The following is a 19,813-nucleotide window of genomic DNA, read 5'->3' on the forward strand; positions in this document are numbered from 1 at the left end:
AATACTATTAAGGAGTTAAGCTGAGTGTGAATACAACTACAACTGTAGCTGATGGGTTTTGACAATATTGACAACCACTCTCTATGTAGCCTTGGTTATCTAGCATTCCATCATCCATTCATATCATTATCTTACTACATTTATCTCAGTATTTACTCTTGAAAGAGGTTGAAGAATTTCAGAATTTTATAATAACAGTGTTTGTTATAAAACACACTGCATCATAAATACAAGAAATCAATTTCTTTTAATATCAAATATCACAAACTGTTAAATTACACTGGATAAATTTGAAGACGTAAATCCAGGTAGTCCAAACTACACTGGATAAATTTGAAGACGTAAATCCAGGTAGTCCAAACTACACTGGATAAATTTGAAGATGTAAATCTAGGTAGTCTAAACTACACTGTAATATTCTATACCAACGATGACAGGGTTCTCCCCCGCCTAAAATAATGATGGGTAATTAGTTCACTCCACATGGGGAGAATCCTGTTCTCTAAAAGGTCAAAGGTCATACCATTTGTTCACTTCATTTGACTGATTTTAAAGAATGTTAAGATTTTCAACTTGTCAAACAAAACATTTGTGATTCCTATATCAATAGATACTCTAAGGTCGAGTAACATTTATAATAGTATTCATTGCCAATAGTGGATTCCCTCTACAATACAAACATACCTCTTGATTTTTTCCTTCAAAAAACTCTCCAATCTAGCAATGGGTTCAACAATAAAGTGTTCCTCTTGGTTGACATTCTTAGAGTACAAATGTAATGATACAAATTTCCTTAGTATTCACATCAATATTGAGAGTCTATACCAATATGGATTTTTTGTTTCAATATCTAAAGTCTTGATCTGTGACATATTTCCTATGGTATGCTTGCTGGTTATCGACGATCAAACTTCTTTGTTTGTGCCTTGGATGAGTTTTGCATAAAATATGCCAACGTCCTTTAATTTTGACACGATAGCAATCTTTACAGCGTCGGTGTAGAATAAGTTTAGACTTGAATGTATTCACATGCTGTATACTTGGTAAACTTGGTTGTAGATGTATGTGTGTTCCTCTGGGTAGTAACTGGTGTGATGACCTTGGATGTAAAATACTGTATGTTGACCCTAACACTTTGCTGGTGTAGATCCAGGGTGAAGGGAGCCCTCTACAGGTCACATTTATCAGCATCCTACATTTTCCCAGCAATGATGCCATATCTTCATAAAGATAATTGCAGTACCGACAGTTTCCTTATGTTCTGTAAGAAACAAATGTCGTTGTGATTGAAATGAAAAATTGTTTCAAATAAAAAGGAATCAAATGAAAAAATAGTGACATATATATATGATTGTGACGTCTGATGATTGCAACAGTGTGAAACACAGTAACAGCTCCTGTGTATCTTGCTTGATACTGTATATATATATATATATATATAGTTTTGGTAGTACTGGAACTCTTTCTTGGGTGTAACTCGGAGTTTCACGCATATTGTGATCACGAGTGTCTGATGATCGCAATATGCGTGAAACTCTGAGTTACACCCAAGAAAGAGTTCCAGTACTACCAAAACTATTACGCTCTGCCACTGCGGTATAGAGCACTGTCTTAGCAGATTGATGCTCACCGAGTTATATATATATATATATATATATATATATATATATATATATATATATATATATATATATATATATATATATATATATATATATATATATATAAATTATATTTTTTATTTGGCATGAAATAATGTAAAAAATACATTATCTAGAGTCAAAAACAACATACAGAAACAACAAAATCAAAAACAACAGATATTGAATACAATGATAATAATGAATTAGAGAATTTTCTCCAAAGCTATTAGTGACAAAATCATCATTTGAGTTCATTATTCTTTTGAAATATTCTTTTTGAGATAATTTTGAAAAACTTTGATCATAAATTTTGATAGATCTTTGAAATTGGTTTCTAACTTCAATTACAGATGTATTGCTGTAATTCATTATAGCATGGATTTCATCACCAATAGCTTTAGTATTACATAAATGACATATATGAATGCATATACATGCATATGTGTGTGCGTGCGTGCGTGCGTGCCTGCGAAATTACATGTAGTAACATTGGCTACAGTACGTAGTTTGAGAATTCATTATATTTATTGTCCAGTTTAATTTAAAGATGCCCATTACAGATATTAGAGGCAAGAAGCTAGCAATTTGTAAAACAGTGCTGTCTTGTTGGTGCAAGTTGGTATGCCTTTCTTCAGGCATTGAAGTATCACCATGTTTCAGGCAACACAAACATTTTTTAACATCGCAAATATCAACTAGTAGTATTTGATGATTTGTAAGCCTATCATTTAGTATCATATCACTTATCATCAGAACAGAAGAGGGATAAGCGATCGACGATAATACAACACTGGAATATAACACGTCATTTCATTGCTGCACAGTAAATAGTCTTTCCCATAAATATTACAGTAATTAACAATATCTGCACCAACCTTCACTCTCTCTCCAGAAAATAACCACTTTCTTCACAATGTGCAGAGCAACTTAGACCAGCACGTTCACCTAGCACACGACTTCAAATCCGGATGTGCATAAGCCCCCTAAGTATCTCATTTGTTCATTAGCTCACTTGCTTCTTTTCCCCCATAGATTATAAAAGAATCACATCTGGATATGAAGAAATGGAGAATATTGTCGTAATGTTTGTTTGGAATCTACAAGAATGTGTGCATCTGCATAGCATATTGAACAGCCAGGAATTTAAGATATAATTTCATTTTTAAAGATGTAGTTAGGTATGCCAATCAAAAGGCCCATAATGCCGTGCAACTAAAATGGCGACGATCCAGATGATTTCTCGCCGGGTGCCAACAATTTCAAGACTAGTTCAAAGCATTGCGAGACCCATCAGTACATGTAATCGATGTTACGTGCAAGATAGACAAGTGACACATACAGGCCAGGTCAGTTTTTTAACCATGCATACCCGTTGAATCTGCTACTCGTAATTTATACTGGGGGGTCATCTCAATGTCAGATGTCAACACCAGTTCTGAGGTTGTTGTCATCATAGATCACGTAAGTTGTATGATATTATACATTGGAAAAATAAATAGCCCAAATAAATAACACGATGCTTATTCAGCATGTGAGATAATAGTTCTATAATAAGATTAACTAACCCCCTAAATATATCAGCGATATGGTCTCCGAGAATTATTATAATGTAACAATAATTTGATTCTTTAAAAAATGTAAATTGTAATGAAATCTAGACTAAATAAATAAATGTAGTAGAACTCAGAAGGTGAATTTCATCATTTACCGGTAATTCTTTGTCCTGATACAGATGAAAGATATGTTTCTTCCTTGTTATTAAATAATTCAAATTTTCATTACTCAAATGACAAAAGTAAATTGTTGCATATTTCTACCTCAGATGATAAACTTCTTGGAAAATATTTGTTGGATGTAAACAGTCCTCCAGTAGTCTGTTAAATGATTGTAGTCACAAAATTACAGATATAAGTTACCATACTATAAAAACTATCCACCAAATAAGAATTATCATAATGTATTATGGTCTTATTAACAGGTGTTTGATGATGGTGACTATCGACAGGTTAGATTCACCCAGTCTGTGAAAGAGGTAAGAAAATAGGTACACATTTCATTGCTTGTACAGATGGGTTTCAGCTGTAAATTTACAATATTCCATTGTTGATGATGAATCAAATTATTGCAGCAATTTACTGCAGGAAATCTTGTAGAACTTGTATTGTTTGATGTATGTTATATATAGGGAACTCTGATGAAATGCCAGGGACACTCTTGTTTATTTCACCTACCCTACCTATATTAAAACAACACTGCTGTGCAACCTGTGACAGTATTATACCATAGTATTAGAACTCCTGGTCCATAATGCATGAGTGCCAGTGTGACATATGCTGGGTATATGCATGAGTGCTTGCAATGATCTCTTATGTGTGGCTATACTGTCATGAGTGTAGCATGTGAAAGTGCTGCAGAAAACACTGCAAGTAGTGCCCCGAATACCCACAGAGACACTTACACATCATGGGGGGGGGGGGGGGGGTCTGTTTTGTTCTTGTTATGATACTGATCATTGTAATCAACACTTATCATCCCTTTGTGTGTCTATCTAGGTGAATGAGAAATTTGCCATAGATCTCATAGCTGATATTCCACCTATACAAATAGCTGGAAATCATGTGTGGTGTGATGGTGGTGATGGTGCACTTGGACATCCAAAAGTCTATATTAATTTGGTAAGTATGTGGATAAAGGCAAACAAAAAGTACTTACAAAAAATTCACAACATATAATTCAATATTGGTGTAGTTAAATCTACATATCAAGAAGTGGGACAAGTTTTGGAATTTATCACTTAAAAGTCTCCACAAAAGGTATAAGTTTCTCAGTGAAAGCTAGCATCCTTATCTGTAATTTTAAAGCAGCCATGTAATATATTGTGAATATTGTATCCATGAATGTATTTGATAGACTATGGATTATTATATAAAGCCCAATAAAAATATTAGTATGTGGATGAATATATATTGCTTTGGTTTTACTTTACAACTTAACTAACTAACAAGGGGAAATGGAATATTATAAAAATGAATTTACCTGTCTTTGTTTGTCATATATTTGCTAGCAAACCATCTTTCTTCTTGCCATCCTATCATGATAGCAAAGTGTATTTGCTCAAAAGATAACTATTTAGTCAGGACATATATTTTTATGACTTTACTTTAACTCTGCTGTCAAAGTATATCTAAATCATTATTATACTATCGTGACATTTCCTGTAGCTTCAAAGATTATAACAGAAATGGCAATATTGATACCTGTAGGTGTGAGGCTGTGGTACATCACTTTTTACATACATGCTTCTAAGATGTAATGAAAGACGTAAGGTCACAAGCCTTAGTTACTTTACCTCTAAACATAATTTCCAATCAGATTGTATAGTTATCATTTGTACTATTTTACTTTTCTGTACATGTACAAAGCATGTGTTGATGCCAAAGACATTATGTAATGATAGTATTTTTATTCCCCCGACAGGATCAACCTGGTCCCCATGCCTGTGGATACTGTGGACTTCGCTATGAACAGAAAGCACATTAATATATATATTTAGTAATACATAGGGATTGTTTTCATTTGATATAAAAAAATATGATTGTACACGGAGTGATATGACAGAATTCTAGCCACCAGCAACAATCAAATATTGCACCAATCTTACACCAGCACTGTAATGTACTTTGTTGAGTGTCACGTAGTTTCACTGATACACTCTAGATACATTTATCATAGCAAATTATTCAACTTTACACGTATGTACACCAAATCATCTATAGCTGGTTTCCGAGTCAACTTACTCTCTAATCACTAATCTACACAAGACTTCATATTGGTTTGCTGACAGCATAGAATGAATACAGTATTTGCTATAAAATCTAGATATCTTTGTAGTAAAAGCATGTACAAATGATTTGTATTGTAAAAAAAGACACTTTGTATGACATGTACTACTTTATGCTGTGTTTTAGTGATTAAAGTTTTGTTCAAGTTACATTTGATGTGTAATGTGTAAATGGGGGGGGAGAGAGAGAGAGAGAGAGAGAGAGAGAGAGAGAGAGAGAGAGAGAGAGAGAGAGAGAGAGAGAGAGAGAGAGAGAGAGGGAGGGAGGGAGGGAGGGAGGGGGGGGGAGGGAGGGAGGGAGGGAGGGAGGGAGAGAGAGAGAGAGAGAGAGAGAGAGAGAGAGAGAGAGAGAGAGAGAGAGAGAGAGAGAGAGAGAGAGAGAGAGAGCCTCTTTAATGTTTATTTGCCAAATACACCAGGTCATTTTGATTAAAATATTATATCTATGATGCAAGGAATAGCAGACTGGTGATATTTTGCCAGGGATATTTTGTCACTGGCCACAATGTGAAAATTGAAAAAATAAACGTATGAAAGTCCAGTTCTATAATTTGTTCTTTCTCTGCTTATTATTGTTGTCGATTAGTCAGACAAATATCAACTATCAATAAGAAACCCTCTCTATGCCCACTCCCATTCCAAACGCGGCAAGATGCGAATGTTTTGACACCTTGACAAAAGTGAAAATAAAATAGCGCCCTCACAGTCATTAGCATAGTTTGTCAGTCTGCATCCCAACGAGTATTGAAACTATACACATCAGACAATGAGTTTTATTGTAACTATTACTTCCACGCCCTGAACTTCAAACAAATACAAAACTAAATAAATAAATAAATAAATAAATAAAATACATGTTGAGGGATACGTTGTATGTTTGTAAACATGGTAAAGACAAGGACATAAATTATACATCCTTGGTAACTGTAAAATTTTCGAATATGTGAGACATATTTAAAAGATTGTCTTTTTAAAATCTTGGTACGCGCATTTTTTTTAAAGGGGCAACGAATAAAATATTTTGTGATAGCCAGTTTGATGATACTTAAATAAAAAACTGCTGAGGTATAAGAATAGTACAGTAAAACAGAAATGATGGTGTGATGGACAAGTGATATAATTATAGTCAAACGATCATTTGAACACTGAATTATAACGATTTCATAATCAATATTATAAAAAGAAATATTATTCACATAGACCAATCATGAAACGATTCATTTGATTGACCAAAATGAATCATCTCTGATATGATATGCTGTATATATACAGCAGAACGAACGTACCTACCTACTAACCAATGTTACCTTCTTTATTTGCATAACAATAGGACGGTTGCCACATACCACAACACTATGAGCATTACTCCTGGTGCGGTTGTTGTAAAGTGCAATATTTCTGTGAAGTCCACATGTCACTACTTAACAGTTCGATTCATGTCCAATTAAGTCTGTCAAGATGGGCCCAGACAGTGAAATTACCGGACAGACCTTACTAACAGCTGTATACAGTCAAAATTGGCCAGCACCAGACCCAACAAAGACGCCGTTACGAGGATTTCGAGGGTATGTATGTACCGATCAACGATCTGTGTTATGGGGAAATAACTATAAGTGTGTAGCAAACAAGGGCTGTTTAGTTTCTGAAGCACAGCTGATCGTTTTTCCGATAAGAAAACCCGGCATACACGATTGTGATTTTTCTTTACAGTGATAAAAGACGACAGAATGCAACAAGAATTAGCAGCGCTAAAACCAGTAGGAGAGGTGGGTTACTGTCTACGGAAGAACGAGCCGAGTTGATGTTAGCACGGCCGTCGACGCCAAGTCTGAACACTTTAGATAGGGTAAGTATACGTCTGGTTTCTAACTATTACTAGCAAGTCAGTGACAATTTTATAACTTTTATTCTGATATCATAACCGAAAGTCAATATTCTCAGAACATAGATAAAAAATTCCCATGAATTCAGCAGTTGTATGGTTTCTAACTCAGTGACATTTTTACGTTACTTACACAGGAAACTTTAAAGTGGAAGTCATGGACAACAAGCAATGATAATCATGATAGTTACACAGGTAAGGCGTAACTACTGAACCATATCAGTGTGTGTGAGTAACTGCATAACACCGCTTAACTCGAGGTTGTCTAGTTGTATTGCAATGAAATTTTAGCATTAAGTGACCAGACGGTACGTTTTGCTGTGTGGAGCAACGGTCGTATTACAAGCGTTCGGTTTCATTACAATACATTTGATACAACGTATAACAAAGCGAAGTCAAAACGAACTGTTAACGTTAACAATTTATCCGTTACCAGGTCACTGTAGATTCTGACGTACTGACCGGAATAAAATTCAATTTTAGTCTGTATGTCTCATCAATAATACTGAAACTGAAAAAAAGTTTTAAAATATCCAAGAAAAGTTGAAATATGTATCACTTTCATGTTTACAGTTACTAATGTGGACTTTTTTTTTACCTCTTTTTGTTTGCAGATTTATCGATGTACAAAATCACACAGGTGGGTTATTTTATACTGATTGTGACGTTCAGTAGCATACAAGACTGTTTTATCTAGCACGATTCCAAACCAAAGCTTTGTGAATTGGACATGGTTTGTTGACTAGCGACCATTGTACCAGTGTTCACTGCCCATGATATATGTTGTTGACTCTTTACAATTAATGTCAGAAGGAAAGTGCTCGCCTCAAACCATACTATTCATTCTATAGACATGCCCTTGGTACTGTGCAATTACAACATAAAAACACTCCTCAAGATATGTTTTATTTCATTTTCTTTCACATTATTTTTCAAATAACACCTGGATATCATTAGCTTGTGAAGCCTATTTCTATAAGATTTTAAGTAGGTCTACTACTACAGAAGGTATACTGCATTTGACAATATCTCTGATACAAGTTTTCAATGTATGCTTTCTGTTTGCTTCTGGGTCAGTTTCTGATCAAATACACAAATCAGGAGATCTTATTGGCCTTGACAAAACAGCTTTGTGAAGTAAAGAATAAACCTATGATATATCAATGGTTGCATAGATTAAACTTACAGCTGTGCAGTAAGATCCCCCAACCATGGTTATTCAGTGAATATATTTTGACTAGTTCCCCTGTAGCTCTACTCCAAGCATACAGTTACTCTGTTTTCTAAGTCTAATACAATGCTTAGGGGCAAGTCTTAAGTTTGTATATGACCCATCCAATGTAGCTTAGCTTTTGTTACTGTAAATCGACTGGGAGAAAATATTTGTACTGAAGGTTTACCCAGCAGAGTGACTGAGACATTTTAATGAAATACACACAGACAATGGATTGACGTCATTACACTGCTCTCTTTCTATGCAGGACACGTTTAGAAAATTAACGAACCAAGTCAAAGATGTCAACAACATGATGACAAATAAATTCAGGAATTCTGGTTTCAAGGTAAGAAATCCATTACAGATGAAATCTATATCAATCTGATATGTAAATATGAAATCTACATCAATCTAATATGTAAATATGAAATCTACATCAATCAAATATGTAAATATGAAATCTACATCAATCAAATATGTAAATATGAAATCTACATCTATCTGATACATTAATATGAAATCTACAACAATTAAATATGTAAATATGAAATATATATATATCAATCTAATATGTAAATATGTTAAATAATGAGATCAATTATGACAGTATATAACTGGTGTAATTTAAATTAAGAATAACTAATTTCATTGAGTTTAAAATGTTTATCAAGTTGATGATAATAGGACTGTACATATTTGGTATTTGATGTTGTGTTTTTAATTAACTTTGGATTATGCACCGTTGCAAAATTTGCTTTATCAAACCAACATCTTACAGTCGTCAGGTATAGGAAATGAACTAAGTGTGTGTGAATTGTTGGTGTAATGGGAAATGATGGAATTTCCACTTTACATGCCAAACATGACTACATTGATTAATGTAATGAATTCAGTGCTGATTTCACATCAAAACCGTGGCTTTTATTCAACGTGACATTTTACTTAATGAGTTTTTGTACATTTGTACTAAAGAAACAGTATAACAAAGTGCTGCTATTTTTATGCACAAAGTATACTGGAGAATTTTGCTGGTTAAATTTGTAAAGGTATCATTCAGCATGAAATTTCAGCCAATTATTGTAATAGTGATTTGACTCTAGTAGGTGTGTGGATAGAAATCTGTATATATGCTGCTATCGATCTATATAGGAAAAGGTTAAAATTAAGTTTTGATTTTTTTAAAATTGTTCTACATGTATAAAGGAAATAATGAAAGGTTAGATTTTTTTGAATGACAGAAATATTTGAATTATTTTTGAATGACAAATAGAATGAATCCGTTGTTTAATTTGCATATTTACCAGTCAATTGATTAAATTCATAGAGTAATTGTGGTCATATGGTAATGTTTTATTATGGTATCCATGACAACATCAAATCCATCTGTCAAAATAAATAGTACCTTTATCCACTTACATTGTTTCACATTACTCCCAATATCTGGTAATCTTGTACAAATACAATACTAGACACAGACTTATTAATAGATTTGATCTGCTGTAAAACTAAGACTAGTCTAACAGCTAACTAAACTACCTAAAACAGAACCAGGAACCAAAATGAAATAAAACAAACAATATTGTTGATTTTAAGATTAATATATTAATAACATATGTATGATTCAAACATCAATAGTTGGGGTGAAAGAAACACATACTGAACTAGATATGTAATTTTTTTATGAAGAGAAAAGATGTCAGTTTTTATGATTTTACCAGCATATAGTATTACTATAAATTCAGTACAAAATTAAATTGAATCTTTGAATAGGTTTTTCACACCGCGAATGGACTTTGTCAAGAAGTCTGAACTAATATTCTAAAAATAAAATAATGCACATGAAGCAAACAAACATGAATTACAGGTAGACATAAATAACATATATACCGTAGATTGAATGAAAGAAATAATAAAATGAGAAAAATGAATAAAACTGACCAGTGTAAAACTAAATTTAATACTACTATTAAAAAGGAATTGTATTGGTTAATAATGGCATTATCTTGTAAGTTTATGTCTCAGGTTCCAAATATGGTGTTGAATGGTTAACAGTTGAAAAGTCCAGTACTATCCATTACCAACTGTTACCTTTATTAATTCCTTTAGGAATTATTATGTGTTAGAATAAATATTACCAGAATGTAAATGACTTGCTGTAATATATACATGATGGAATCTAATACTTTTGTTGTAATATGATAATAGTGTAGGATATTCTATTTGATATGTAACACTGCATTCAATAATAAATCATGTAATACATACCTACAGATACAACGAAATGAAAAAGTAAAACAAAAAATATATATACTACTGGAAGTTACCTGTATTGTAGAGAAAGTGGTAAAACCTGGAAATCCCATGCATGGGCTGTCAATCTTGAATAATACGTCGTGTGTGTACATGGAGGAGTAGGGGGTGGAAAAATATATGGGGTGTGGGGTGTAAATCTTGAAAAAAATCATGGTGTAGAGAGGGGTAGACATCCTGAAATATTCATGGTATGAGATGATCATTTTGATCAAAGATTTGAATGTCATTGTTACCCATTGCTTGTATTATGTGGATAAGGAAATGACTTTTTATTTGTAACAGATAGGTTTTAACATAGACCACAGTGGAGGGTCTATGGTTTTAAGTCATCAGACTATGAAATGAACTGAAACTAATCAACTGTGTTTGTGTTGAACTATATCAACTCACAATGGGACACTAATTACTATTTATTTTCTTTCAAAAGACTCAAAGCTGGACTTCCACATTTTTTGTATTCTGTATTGTAAATATCTTGTGAAGTGTATAACACAGATTCTGTTAATGACATCACTAATGTGATGTCACACTTCATTTTACTCATTGTCATGTGTTTCTGTTCAGAACAGATTATAGCTAAAATCTAGCACTATTTCCCACATGTTTTCAAAGACTTTCCCTGCGATAATGATTCTTACAATGTTCAGTGAATTCAGTGTTTTTTTCTCAGGCACAGTATGAATTTAAATCTACCAGTGTATGTCCAATTGCTTCCCAAACAAAATTGTACAATGCATGGGGAAACTAATATGCCATTTTTACCATATTTCTCCTTGTCTAGTATTTGTATCAGTAGTACTCTCCAACCCTATATGAAATTCTTCATGAACACGCATTCTCACAAGCCACTGGTGGCATATTAAATACAACAAGAATAAGCGTGTAGTTTTAAAACAATGTCTAAGAAATGTACCTTCTACAACTAAGATCTTAATTCACCTGTATTTATTCTATTTATTCTGTGCTTTGTAGAAATACTATGTAAATAGTGAGAAAGTGACACCAGCTATACATCCAAGTCAGTTAGCACTAAACCTACGATCTACAAGACCATCATATGAACGTTATCAAAGCACTGAAGATGAGGACATGCTGATACAATCCAGACCAATCAGTAGATCAGACAGGTAAAAAAGTTTCACTTTCTATTCAACTTTATTGTCATTTTATCTGTTCTCATTTTATTCACTTGAGATCAATTAATCATTCTTCCAATTAATTCAATCAAAAATCAACACAAAATGTGTTTTTGCCATAAAAATTTTTTTTTGTAAATTTTCTATAATTTCAATGGTGACAATTTAAACATTGTTACAATGAGTTTCAAACTGCATACATATTCAAGTACTTGTTGTCTGATTGACTCTTTTCAAGACTAAATTATATTTTTTTAATATAAAAAACATATTAAGCTTTTGAATAGAAGCAAGTCTTTATACATGTCACTATCAAGATTATTAGAAAAATTCTCGGATTACATTTTTTTCTTGGCTAAAGTAAATCTTTAAATTGTGTATATTTGTGTGATAGAAAAAGAATGATAATAATTAATTTGCATAATATATACAGTCAACAGTTATATCGAATACATTTGTACATTCTTCAGAAACTATGAACATTCCTTTTGAAAAAACTTAAGAACAGATGCATGAAATAATCAAGGTGTGACTTTTTTGTCATGTGTAAGATTTAATACCAGGACACCATCATTTTAACTAAAACTTGGCAACAAGATAACCATTATAGATAACAAGGAATAGTTGTCACTTTGTACAGATAAAACAACAATGGTGTTATCAGCCAAATAGAATTGTTAATCTACAGTGTCATTGACACACTATCATACTAACAGCTGTTGTGATACTCCTCTACGGATCCTACTAAAGCCTAAAAAAATAACTGTTTGGTTCCGGTTACCTGACTGAGAGAAAAAAATAATAAAATCGCAAAAATTGTGAAGTCTCACGAGAAATAGTGAACGAGGAAATTGCACCAACTTGAAAAGTCATTCTAAAACATGTTCTTCCAAGCTGTAATGGCTGTACATCTGATAGGAAGAAATAAATAACACAGAAACCATTTGGAAAACAATGGAAAACCTGAACTAGACACTAACACAGAAAAAAAAAAAATAAAATAAAATAAAAAATCTACCTACCCCACCTATTCTAAAATTGAGTGTAAACGGAACCACACAATTTATTTTATTAGGCCTAATGGATCCACCGGTCCACTAAATTATTCATTCAATTTGATCTTCCACACCTTAGTTTTGATCTTCATTCTCCACCAAGTTCTTTGTAATCTGACCTCAACATATTTATCTCTATTTGACTAGACAGTAATAGAGAATTCTATGCATAAAACCTCAACAACAGTCAGTCAGTTGGCTTGTATGACCTTTTGGGATGGGAGTATACCATACTTGCATTGTATATATCATAATACCACACCAATGGTAGCTAATGGTTGTCTGCTGCTATTGTTACCCTATAGAACAACCTAATTTGTATGAGTGCTTTACAGTGAATAGTTGGTTTTATTTATTGATAATCCCCTTAGCGATTCCTGTCAAACTTTAGCTTCACACTGTACAGGATATAAGTTGATAACAATAATCTGGTGTTGTTGTGGGAATCTATTAGAGGTTTTACATTCAGTGCAATCCCAGATAACGGAACTCAACTATAAAGTGAAAATAAAGTTGATGAATTGTACGGGAAATTGAGTCTGTCATTTTATTCTATAGTAGAGTTGAACACTTTCAGTGCATACACAATAATCTCTCAACCATACACAGGTGTCATGACACTGGATAGGAAATCAAAAAGGTACCTTTTAGGACTTCAACAAAATGTTAGAAAATCAGAAACTCATGGCTTGTAAATTGCAAAAAGGACATTAATTCATGTACTGTTGTCATAGTAACAGTAATTTATGTAACATGCAGTATCTTTCATTAGTCCAAAGGGACATACAAATCTAGTAGAAGACTTGTCATTACAGACCAATACACCTTGGGGATTGACTTTCATGAATATATTAAAAATACTTTAAATTCTTTGAACATAGTTACGTTAATTAAGCTTGTACAATGTCCTTTCTAATAATTACATAAGAGATTAAATTGTGTGCCTGCTAGTTTCAAGGAAAGCATCAACCTGTTATCGCCATGTTTGTCAGCCGACAAACTGCTATTACCATTTGACAGCCATGTTACTACAAACTGAAAAATATCAAATAATTTCAAATAAGTTTATTTTATATCCTTAGCTACAACAAACTTGAAATTCTAGGATGTACACTGCGCTAATCATAGAAATTCATAAACTGTTTACTAAATACATAAATGTACACATTTGATATGAACTTAGGGAGATAGGGTTAGGTGAAGTTTTATAGACCCCTTAACATGATCATGATTTGTCACTGATCATGAGCTGCCACTGTCCTAGACTGGCTTATTTTAGAAATTAACAAAAAACCCAACATTTTCCAGTGATGACAATAGAATCCTATTGCTAGGAATTGTGGGATAGATTGTTTGGTATAGGTTTAGTTTGACTAAACATGAAGTTATAGTTTATCAAATGTAGTAGACTTGACAGAAAGGCCAAAATAACAAATCTGACTCATTAATTCTATCAATTACAAGTTGACAACTGAATTTCAACTCATTAGTAATGTTAACACCATTGTAGACATTAACTTCTGACACTATTTATAATGTGTACTATCAGCAACTCATATAGAAACAAACTGTTTCCATGGTTACTTGTGATTAAAAACTTTACCTGTTACTTAATTTATTTGATTTCCTTACTTTATTCTGTAGAACAAGACAAGTTTCACCAAGACCAATGTCATCATTACTACGGCGACCACATTCAACAATGTCCCAGTACAGTACTAGATCTTCCTCACCAGTAAATGAATATGATTCGCTAACACCACGTATTGTTGAGGAGTTAGGGGACCTTGAAAAGTCAACACCATTTTATGATGTTGCTGAGGGGCCCTTCAATACTGTCAAAACTACCTGGTCTGATGACTCTGGTGATGAAAATGAGAAAAATGATGAAGAGAACAGTGATTATGAAAATGATGAATTAGAGAAAGTTAAAGAACAGAGACCAAGAATTCCAGATTTTAGTATTCCATCTGATCTAGAAGATTATGATGATGATATTGATTTTAATGAATCTAACTTGGAAGAACCAGACCAGGAATATCCAGAACCACTATCGGAACCATTCTGTGATATGGATCTCTTCTATCTCTCCTGTCTGGAAGAAGACTGGAAAGAAACCCTGGAACAGAAACCAGAAGAAGAGGACGAACCAATGATGGAAAGATTAGTAGAGCTGGAAAGATTACAATGGCTTACTATTAATTGGGAAAATGAGAAACAAAAATCACACAAGAAAAATGGTAAACAAAAGGAAGGTGTCGACAGAGTACAGAGTGCAGGTCTTAGTGGTAGATACAAATCTAAAAACTGTGTTGATGATTGTACACAACCAGCATGTGCAGGTGACTGTCCATCAAAACGTGTACATTCAGCTAAGGGGTGTTACCATTGTAAAAAGAGAACTTGTGATGGTAGTTGTACAGAGTACGGTTACCAACACTTTGTACGGTCACCAAGAACAGACAGTGATGATGAAAGTACGAAAAGACCAAAGTCTTGTAACAGTTGTACACGGAAGAATAGAGTTCAGACTATCAACAAAAATAACACTCTACTAGGGAGGCCTAAGTCTTCTTTTGCTACGTATAGTACAGCAGAGCTGTATAGTGTTGATCCCAGACGTATAAACCCAAATGGTAAAATTAATGGTGCCATACAATCAGCTGATCAAGTCATCATCTCACCTAGTCCCAGCTCAACACGTCCTAACACTCCATTTTCAACTAAATCACCATCACGTCCGGCCACTGCTAAACCTGTACGAGGAGCAAAAGGAAGAGATTCCGTGCTTTCCGGGAAAAGTTACACTTCCCAACGTAGGAACTCTATCACTAAGCCAGTTAGTGTCAATATAGTAAAAGCCAATTCTAGGGCTAAGTCTGCAAGGAAAAGGAGACCAAGGACTGCAAAGAAATAAATTATGATTTATGTGATAGACCAGTAAACCTGTCTGTTGTGGACAGCCCTGTCAAGTATCACCCTGTAGTGATGCATGTCATCGATAATTGACAGGTTTCACTGTGCTTACATTCACACTTTTACTGCTATAAATGCACCTTTACATTATCAATATAATGTCTGTATTGATATATTCAATAGTGTCTATACCTTGCACAGCACTGCGGTAATAAACTTGTGTACAAGGCTTGCTTTCACTGGTTGTAAAAATTTATGGTAGAGTCCAAAAACTGCACACATATTTCCCGTACATTTGGTTCACTTTTGTTGTTTTAAGTAGGATGGATGGCCACACTTTAACAATATAGGGGGGATAGGGTCTTGATCAATATTGGGTGTAAATGCAGTAACTTAATTTCATTCATTCACTATGATAAGTTCTGGGTAGTGACGGTAACCATGGTGATGTAAGGGAGGCAAGTAATACAATGCTAAACACAAAGAATTATGCCATCAGCCAATCTCATTAAAATCTGATACGTGAATTTGGCTTAATTGTTGGGGAAGGCACTCACTATCGGAACAAATTAAAAACAAACGACAATATTTGAAAGAAATAGAGGTAAATAAAGTAATTGAGCTATATTCCCACATCAGATTGGCCATCAGCTGCTGTAGTAGATGTAAATTAATATTCACCAAGTTAATGCCTGCATTTGTAGTGAACCATTCATTTGTATGACGTCAGTGAGGTAGAATATATTCATATTTATTTCCGTGGAGTCCCTGGTTATCTTGCCTTGTCAGACTTATAACACTGCATGCTAAAATTTGAACTTATTTTATTGATCCACAGAGTTATCATGAAATATTTGTCATTTACTTGAAATGTTTTTTTTTTTTTTTTTATAATAAATAGTGTACGAGAGTTGAATTGAGAATATTTAAAAATTGACATACTTGGTAAATAAAGATCATGTACTCCTAACGTGAGTTGATTATGTGAGTGTGTAGGAAGCAGCTTTCATTACATGTAATTTGAATTCATTAGATTGGAAAGGTTAAATATACATCATGTCATTAAAGATTTCTAAGATCTAGTGTAATTATTATCTTTACCAGTAAATATTGGGACACACTTTAATACCAGTAGTACAGTCATAATTGTGTCATTCTTAAATATACAAGACATCTGGTTGTTTTCAAATGGAAATTCATCTGTGTTGATAAACCATAGTGTTCAATTCAACTTCATGTTGTTACATGTATAAGGCTAAGGGTGACTTTACTTAATTCTATCTTTCTCATTACCTGACTGACCATGTACTAGTATTTCTTCATTCTGGTGAAATTAAAAATTGACATCCTCTATGGCTGGATTATTAAAAATTGACATCCTCTATGGCTGGATTATTCAAAAAATTCACAATGTCACTGTTTATCAGATGGCAACCCCATAAAAGCATATCTGAGTGAAAAGTATCATTTATTGCTGAAATTCAGAAAATTTAAAAAAGCCCATGGTTCAAAGTTGACTTTATTTTTTTTTTATATTTCATTCAGATCATTAAAAGAACAATAAATGAATGGAAAATATTACCAACATGTACCAGTACTCATACATTTATATTAAATTATTAATAGACCAATTGACCCATCATTTTTAAGGTGTTACGATGAGATATATAGAATTACATTTGTAAGTCTGGGTGCTGTAACAGAATGAAATACTGCAAACTAGATGTTTCATTTGACTGAAAAACAATGAATTAAGTCTGGGTGCCCTAATAATGAAATACTGCAAACTAGATGTTTCATTTGACTGAAAAACAATGAATTAAGTCTGGGTGCCCTAAACAGAATGAAATACTGCAAACTAGATGTTTCATTTCACTGAAAAACAATGAATTAAGTCTGGGTGTCCTAACAGAATGAAATACTGCAAACTGGACGTTTCATTTCACTGAAAAACAATGAATTAAGTCTGGGTGTCCTAACAGAATGAAATACTGCAAGCTAAATTTCTTAGACATTTCAGTCCACTGTCAGAGAATTATTAGATTAACGTAGTCAAGAATTCTAAACTAAGATTAACGTTAATGTAACATAATGAGTCAGTGAATATTACTAGTAATTTAATTCAACCAGCATTCCATTTTACCATTATCTACTGCAGATTTCTTGTTTCTCAATATTTTCACTAAATCAATTTTTTCCATCTCACAATTCTGATTAGATTATTCTAAGCTAGTGTAACTATAATGTACATATGTCAGTCTAGATAAATTGAAGAAACAAATTACTGGTATATTGTGGTAAGGTGATCATGTCAAGCAGAAATCTGTAGGGTTTTTATGTTTACTTCATAGGATCTCATGTGTAAGAGAATCAAAATTACTGGTCATTACTGCACAAATTAGAGTGTTTATGTCTGGGGGAAAAATTTACTTTGTTACCATATTTACATACCAAGATATTAAAATCAAAATATTATAAACACATACTAATTGAAATACAAGTATTTTCTACAGACTATCTCTATGATAACATAATCAGAATTTCTTCTAAAAGTTTATAATGCTTGTGAAATAGATGACCATTTTCCACTGCCTGAAATTCTACTCCACACACTACATGTATCTGTAAATCAATTATCTGTGCTATACGTATTGCTGGTAATTTATACCATCAAACAATTGATAATCTCTTTCGATTTGTCCTGACAACTTAACTCTACTTCAATCTGTCTTAGAATGAAATTCAATATAAATATTCTGTAATTCTAGTTTTCTGCTGTGTTCTTCTCAAAGCATTGATTTTTTTTCTATTATTTAAATAAGTCATGTTGTATGGTAGCAGTATTGATCACATCTCTACTGAATAGTTGGCTACCTGTGTCCATTCAGTTAGCTCTATAGACCCACTTACAATTGTTGACACATTTCTATACAATTAATCATTCTGTACACATAGTGCAGACTTACAGTTATGGGCTTTAACACAGTTTGTTGACTACCTTTGAATAATACATTGGAGCAGTGCAATTAGAAGAGAAGTTGATTTCATAATGTACACATCCTACTGATAAGAGATGTTTATAGTATCCTACTGGAAAATCAATAATGGAAATTAACGTCTGGAATATTAAGGTTCCTTCCATGGAACATTCCATTTGATGCACAGGTAGATCAGGGTGTATAGTGAGGTGTATTTTGATTGTGGATGTATGACACAACTGCAGGTTGGTTAGTTATGACCTTGAATAATTAAAACCCCTATTGTATCATTCTAGGCATATACATTGTCCACTTTTTGCCAAGCTGTATTCATGACAACCCCTATTGTATCATTCTAAGCATATACATTGTCCACTTTTAGCCAAGCCGTATTCATGACAAAAATGAAAATGAAACACCATCTACTAAGCTGTGGTTAAATATCTCTCTAAAACTTTATAATTACATGACCTTCTAAACTTTCCAAATTGTCTACTTTTTAGATAAATTAAGTATCGGTATAAATTAAGTGGAATTGATAACTTCATTAATAAGTTTTTGAAAACTTTTGTGGGGGTTTTAAGAATAAGAATTGGTCTTATGAAACATGTGAAAGTTGTTGGAATTTGTTTTCTTGATCCTTTTTTGCCATATTGCTTTTTATGTTCATCACCTCAAAATCATTACTGTAGTTATTGACATCACTTCACTTTTAAGACAGCACCAGGTATTTATGTCTCTATGAAGTGCACCACAATAACATGCAACTAATATCCATCTTGTGTCTCTATCTCTTCTTTTTGTCTTTCTCATTCTCATCCTCCACCTGTCTC

At 33.2% G+C, this 19,813-nt stretch overlaps 2 protein-coding genes across 2 annotated transcripts; both read left to right on the forward strand.

The window, feature by feature from the left end:
- Positions 1–2,854: 2,854 nt before the first annotated feature.
- On the forward strand, positions 2,855–5,619 carry LOC144437857 (NADH dehydrogenase [ubiquinone] iron-sulfur protein 6, mitochondrial-like). The gene is made up of 4 exons (XM_078126887.1): positions 2,855–2,989; positions 3,622–3,675; positions 4,196–4,318; positions 5,121–5,619. Exons 1-4 carry the CDS (start codon positions 2,861–2,863, stop codon positions 5,181–5,183), a joined length of 369 nt encoding a protein of 122 aa, XP_077983013.1. The 5' UTR covers positions 2,855–2,860; the 3' UTR covers positions 5,184–5,619.
- A 1,246-nt stretch (positions 5,620–6,865) lies between these two features.
- On the forward strand, positions 6,866–16,979 carry LOC144437818 (uncharacterized). Its single transcript, XM_078126845.1, has 7 exons — positions 6,866–7,049; positions 7,195–7,330; positions 7,504–7,561; positions 7,981–8,006; positions 8,848–8,928; positions 11,868–12,022; positions 14,731–16,979. Exons 1-7 carry the CDS (start codon positions 6,943–6,945, stop codon positions 16,001–16,003), a joined length of 1,836 nt encoding a protein of 611 aa, XP_077982971.1. The 5' UTR covers positions 6,866–6,942; the 3' UTR covers positions 16,004–16,979.
- The last annotated feature ends 2,834 nt before the right edge of the window (positions 16,980–19,813 follow it).

Source organism: Glandiceps talaboti, chromosome 7 (assembly GCF_964340395.1).
Source record: "Glandiceps talaboti chromosome 7, keGlaTala1.1, whole genome shotgun sequence".
Lineage (NCBI taxonomy): Eukaryota > Metazoa > Hemichordata > Enteropneusta > Spengelidae > Glandiceps > Glandiceps talaboti.

What these genes read in the sequence shown, in the direction of transcription:
- LOC144437857 (XM_078126887.1), top strand. Translation starts at nt 2,861, where the DNA reads ATGGCGACGATCCAGATGATTTCTCGCCGGGTGCCAACAATTTCAAGA. An exon ending in AAGTGACACATACAGGCCAG is followed by an intron (nt 2,990 to 3,621) that starts GTCAGTTTTTTA and finishes TCTTATTAACAG; the next exon opens with GTGTTTGATGATGGTGACTA. An exon ending in CAAAAGTCTATATTAATTTG is followed by an intron (nt 4,319 to 5,120) that starts GTAAGTATGTGG and finishes TTCCCCCGACAG; the next exon opens with GATCAACCTGGTCCCCATGC.
- LOC144437818 (XM_078126845.1), top strand. Translation starts at nt 6,943, where the DNA reads ATGGGCCCAGACAGTGAAATTACCGGACAGACCTTACTAACAGCTGTA. An exon ending in CCGTTACGAGGATTTCGAGG is followed by an intron (nt 7,050 to 7,194) that starts GTATGTATGTAC and finishes TTTTCTTTACAG; the next exon opens with TGATAAAAGACGACAGAATG. An exon ending in CCAATCAGTAGATCAGACAG is followed by an intron (nt 12,023 to 14,730) that starts GTAAAAAAGTTT and finishes TTTATTCTGTAG; the next exon opens with AACAAGACAAGTTTCACCAA.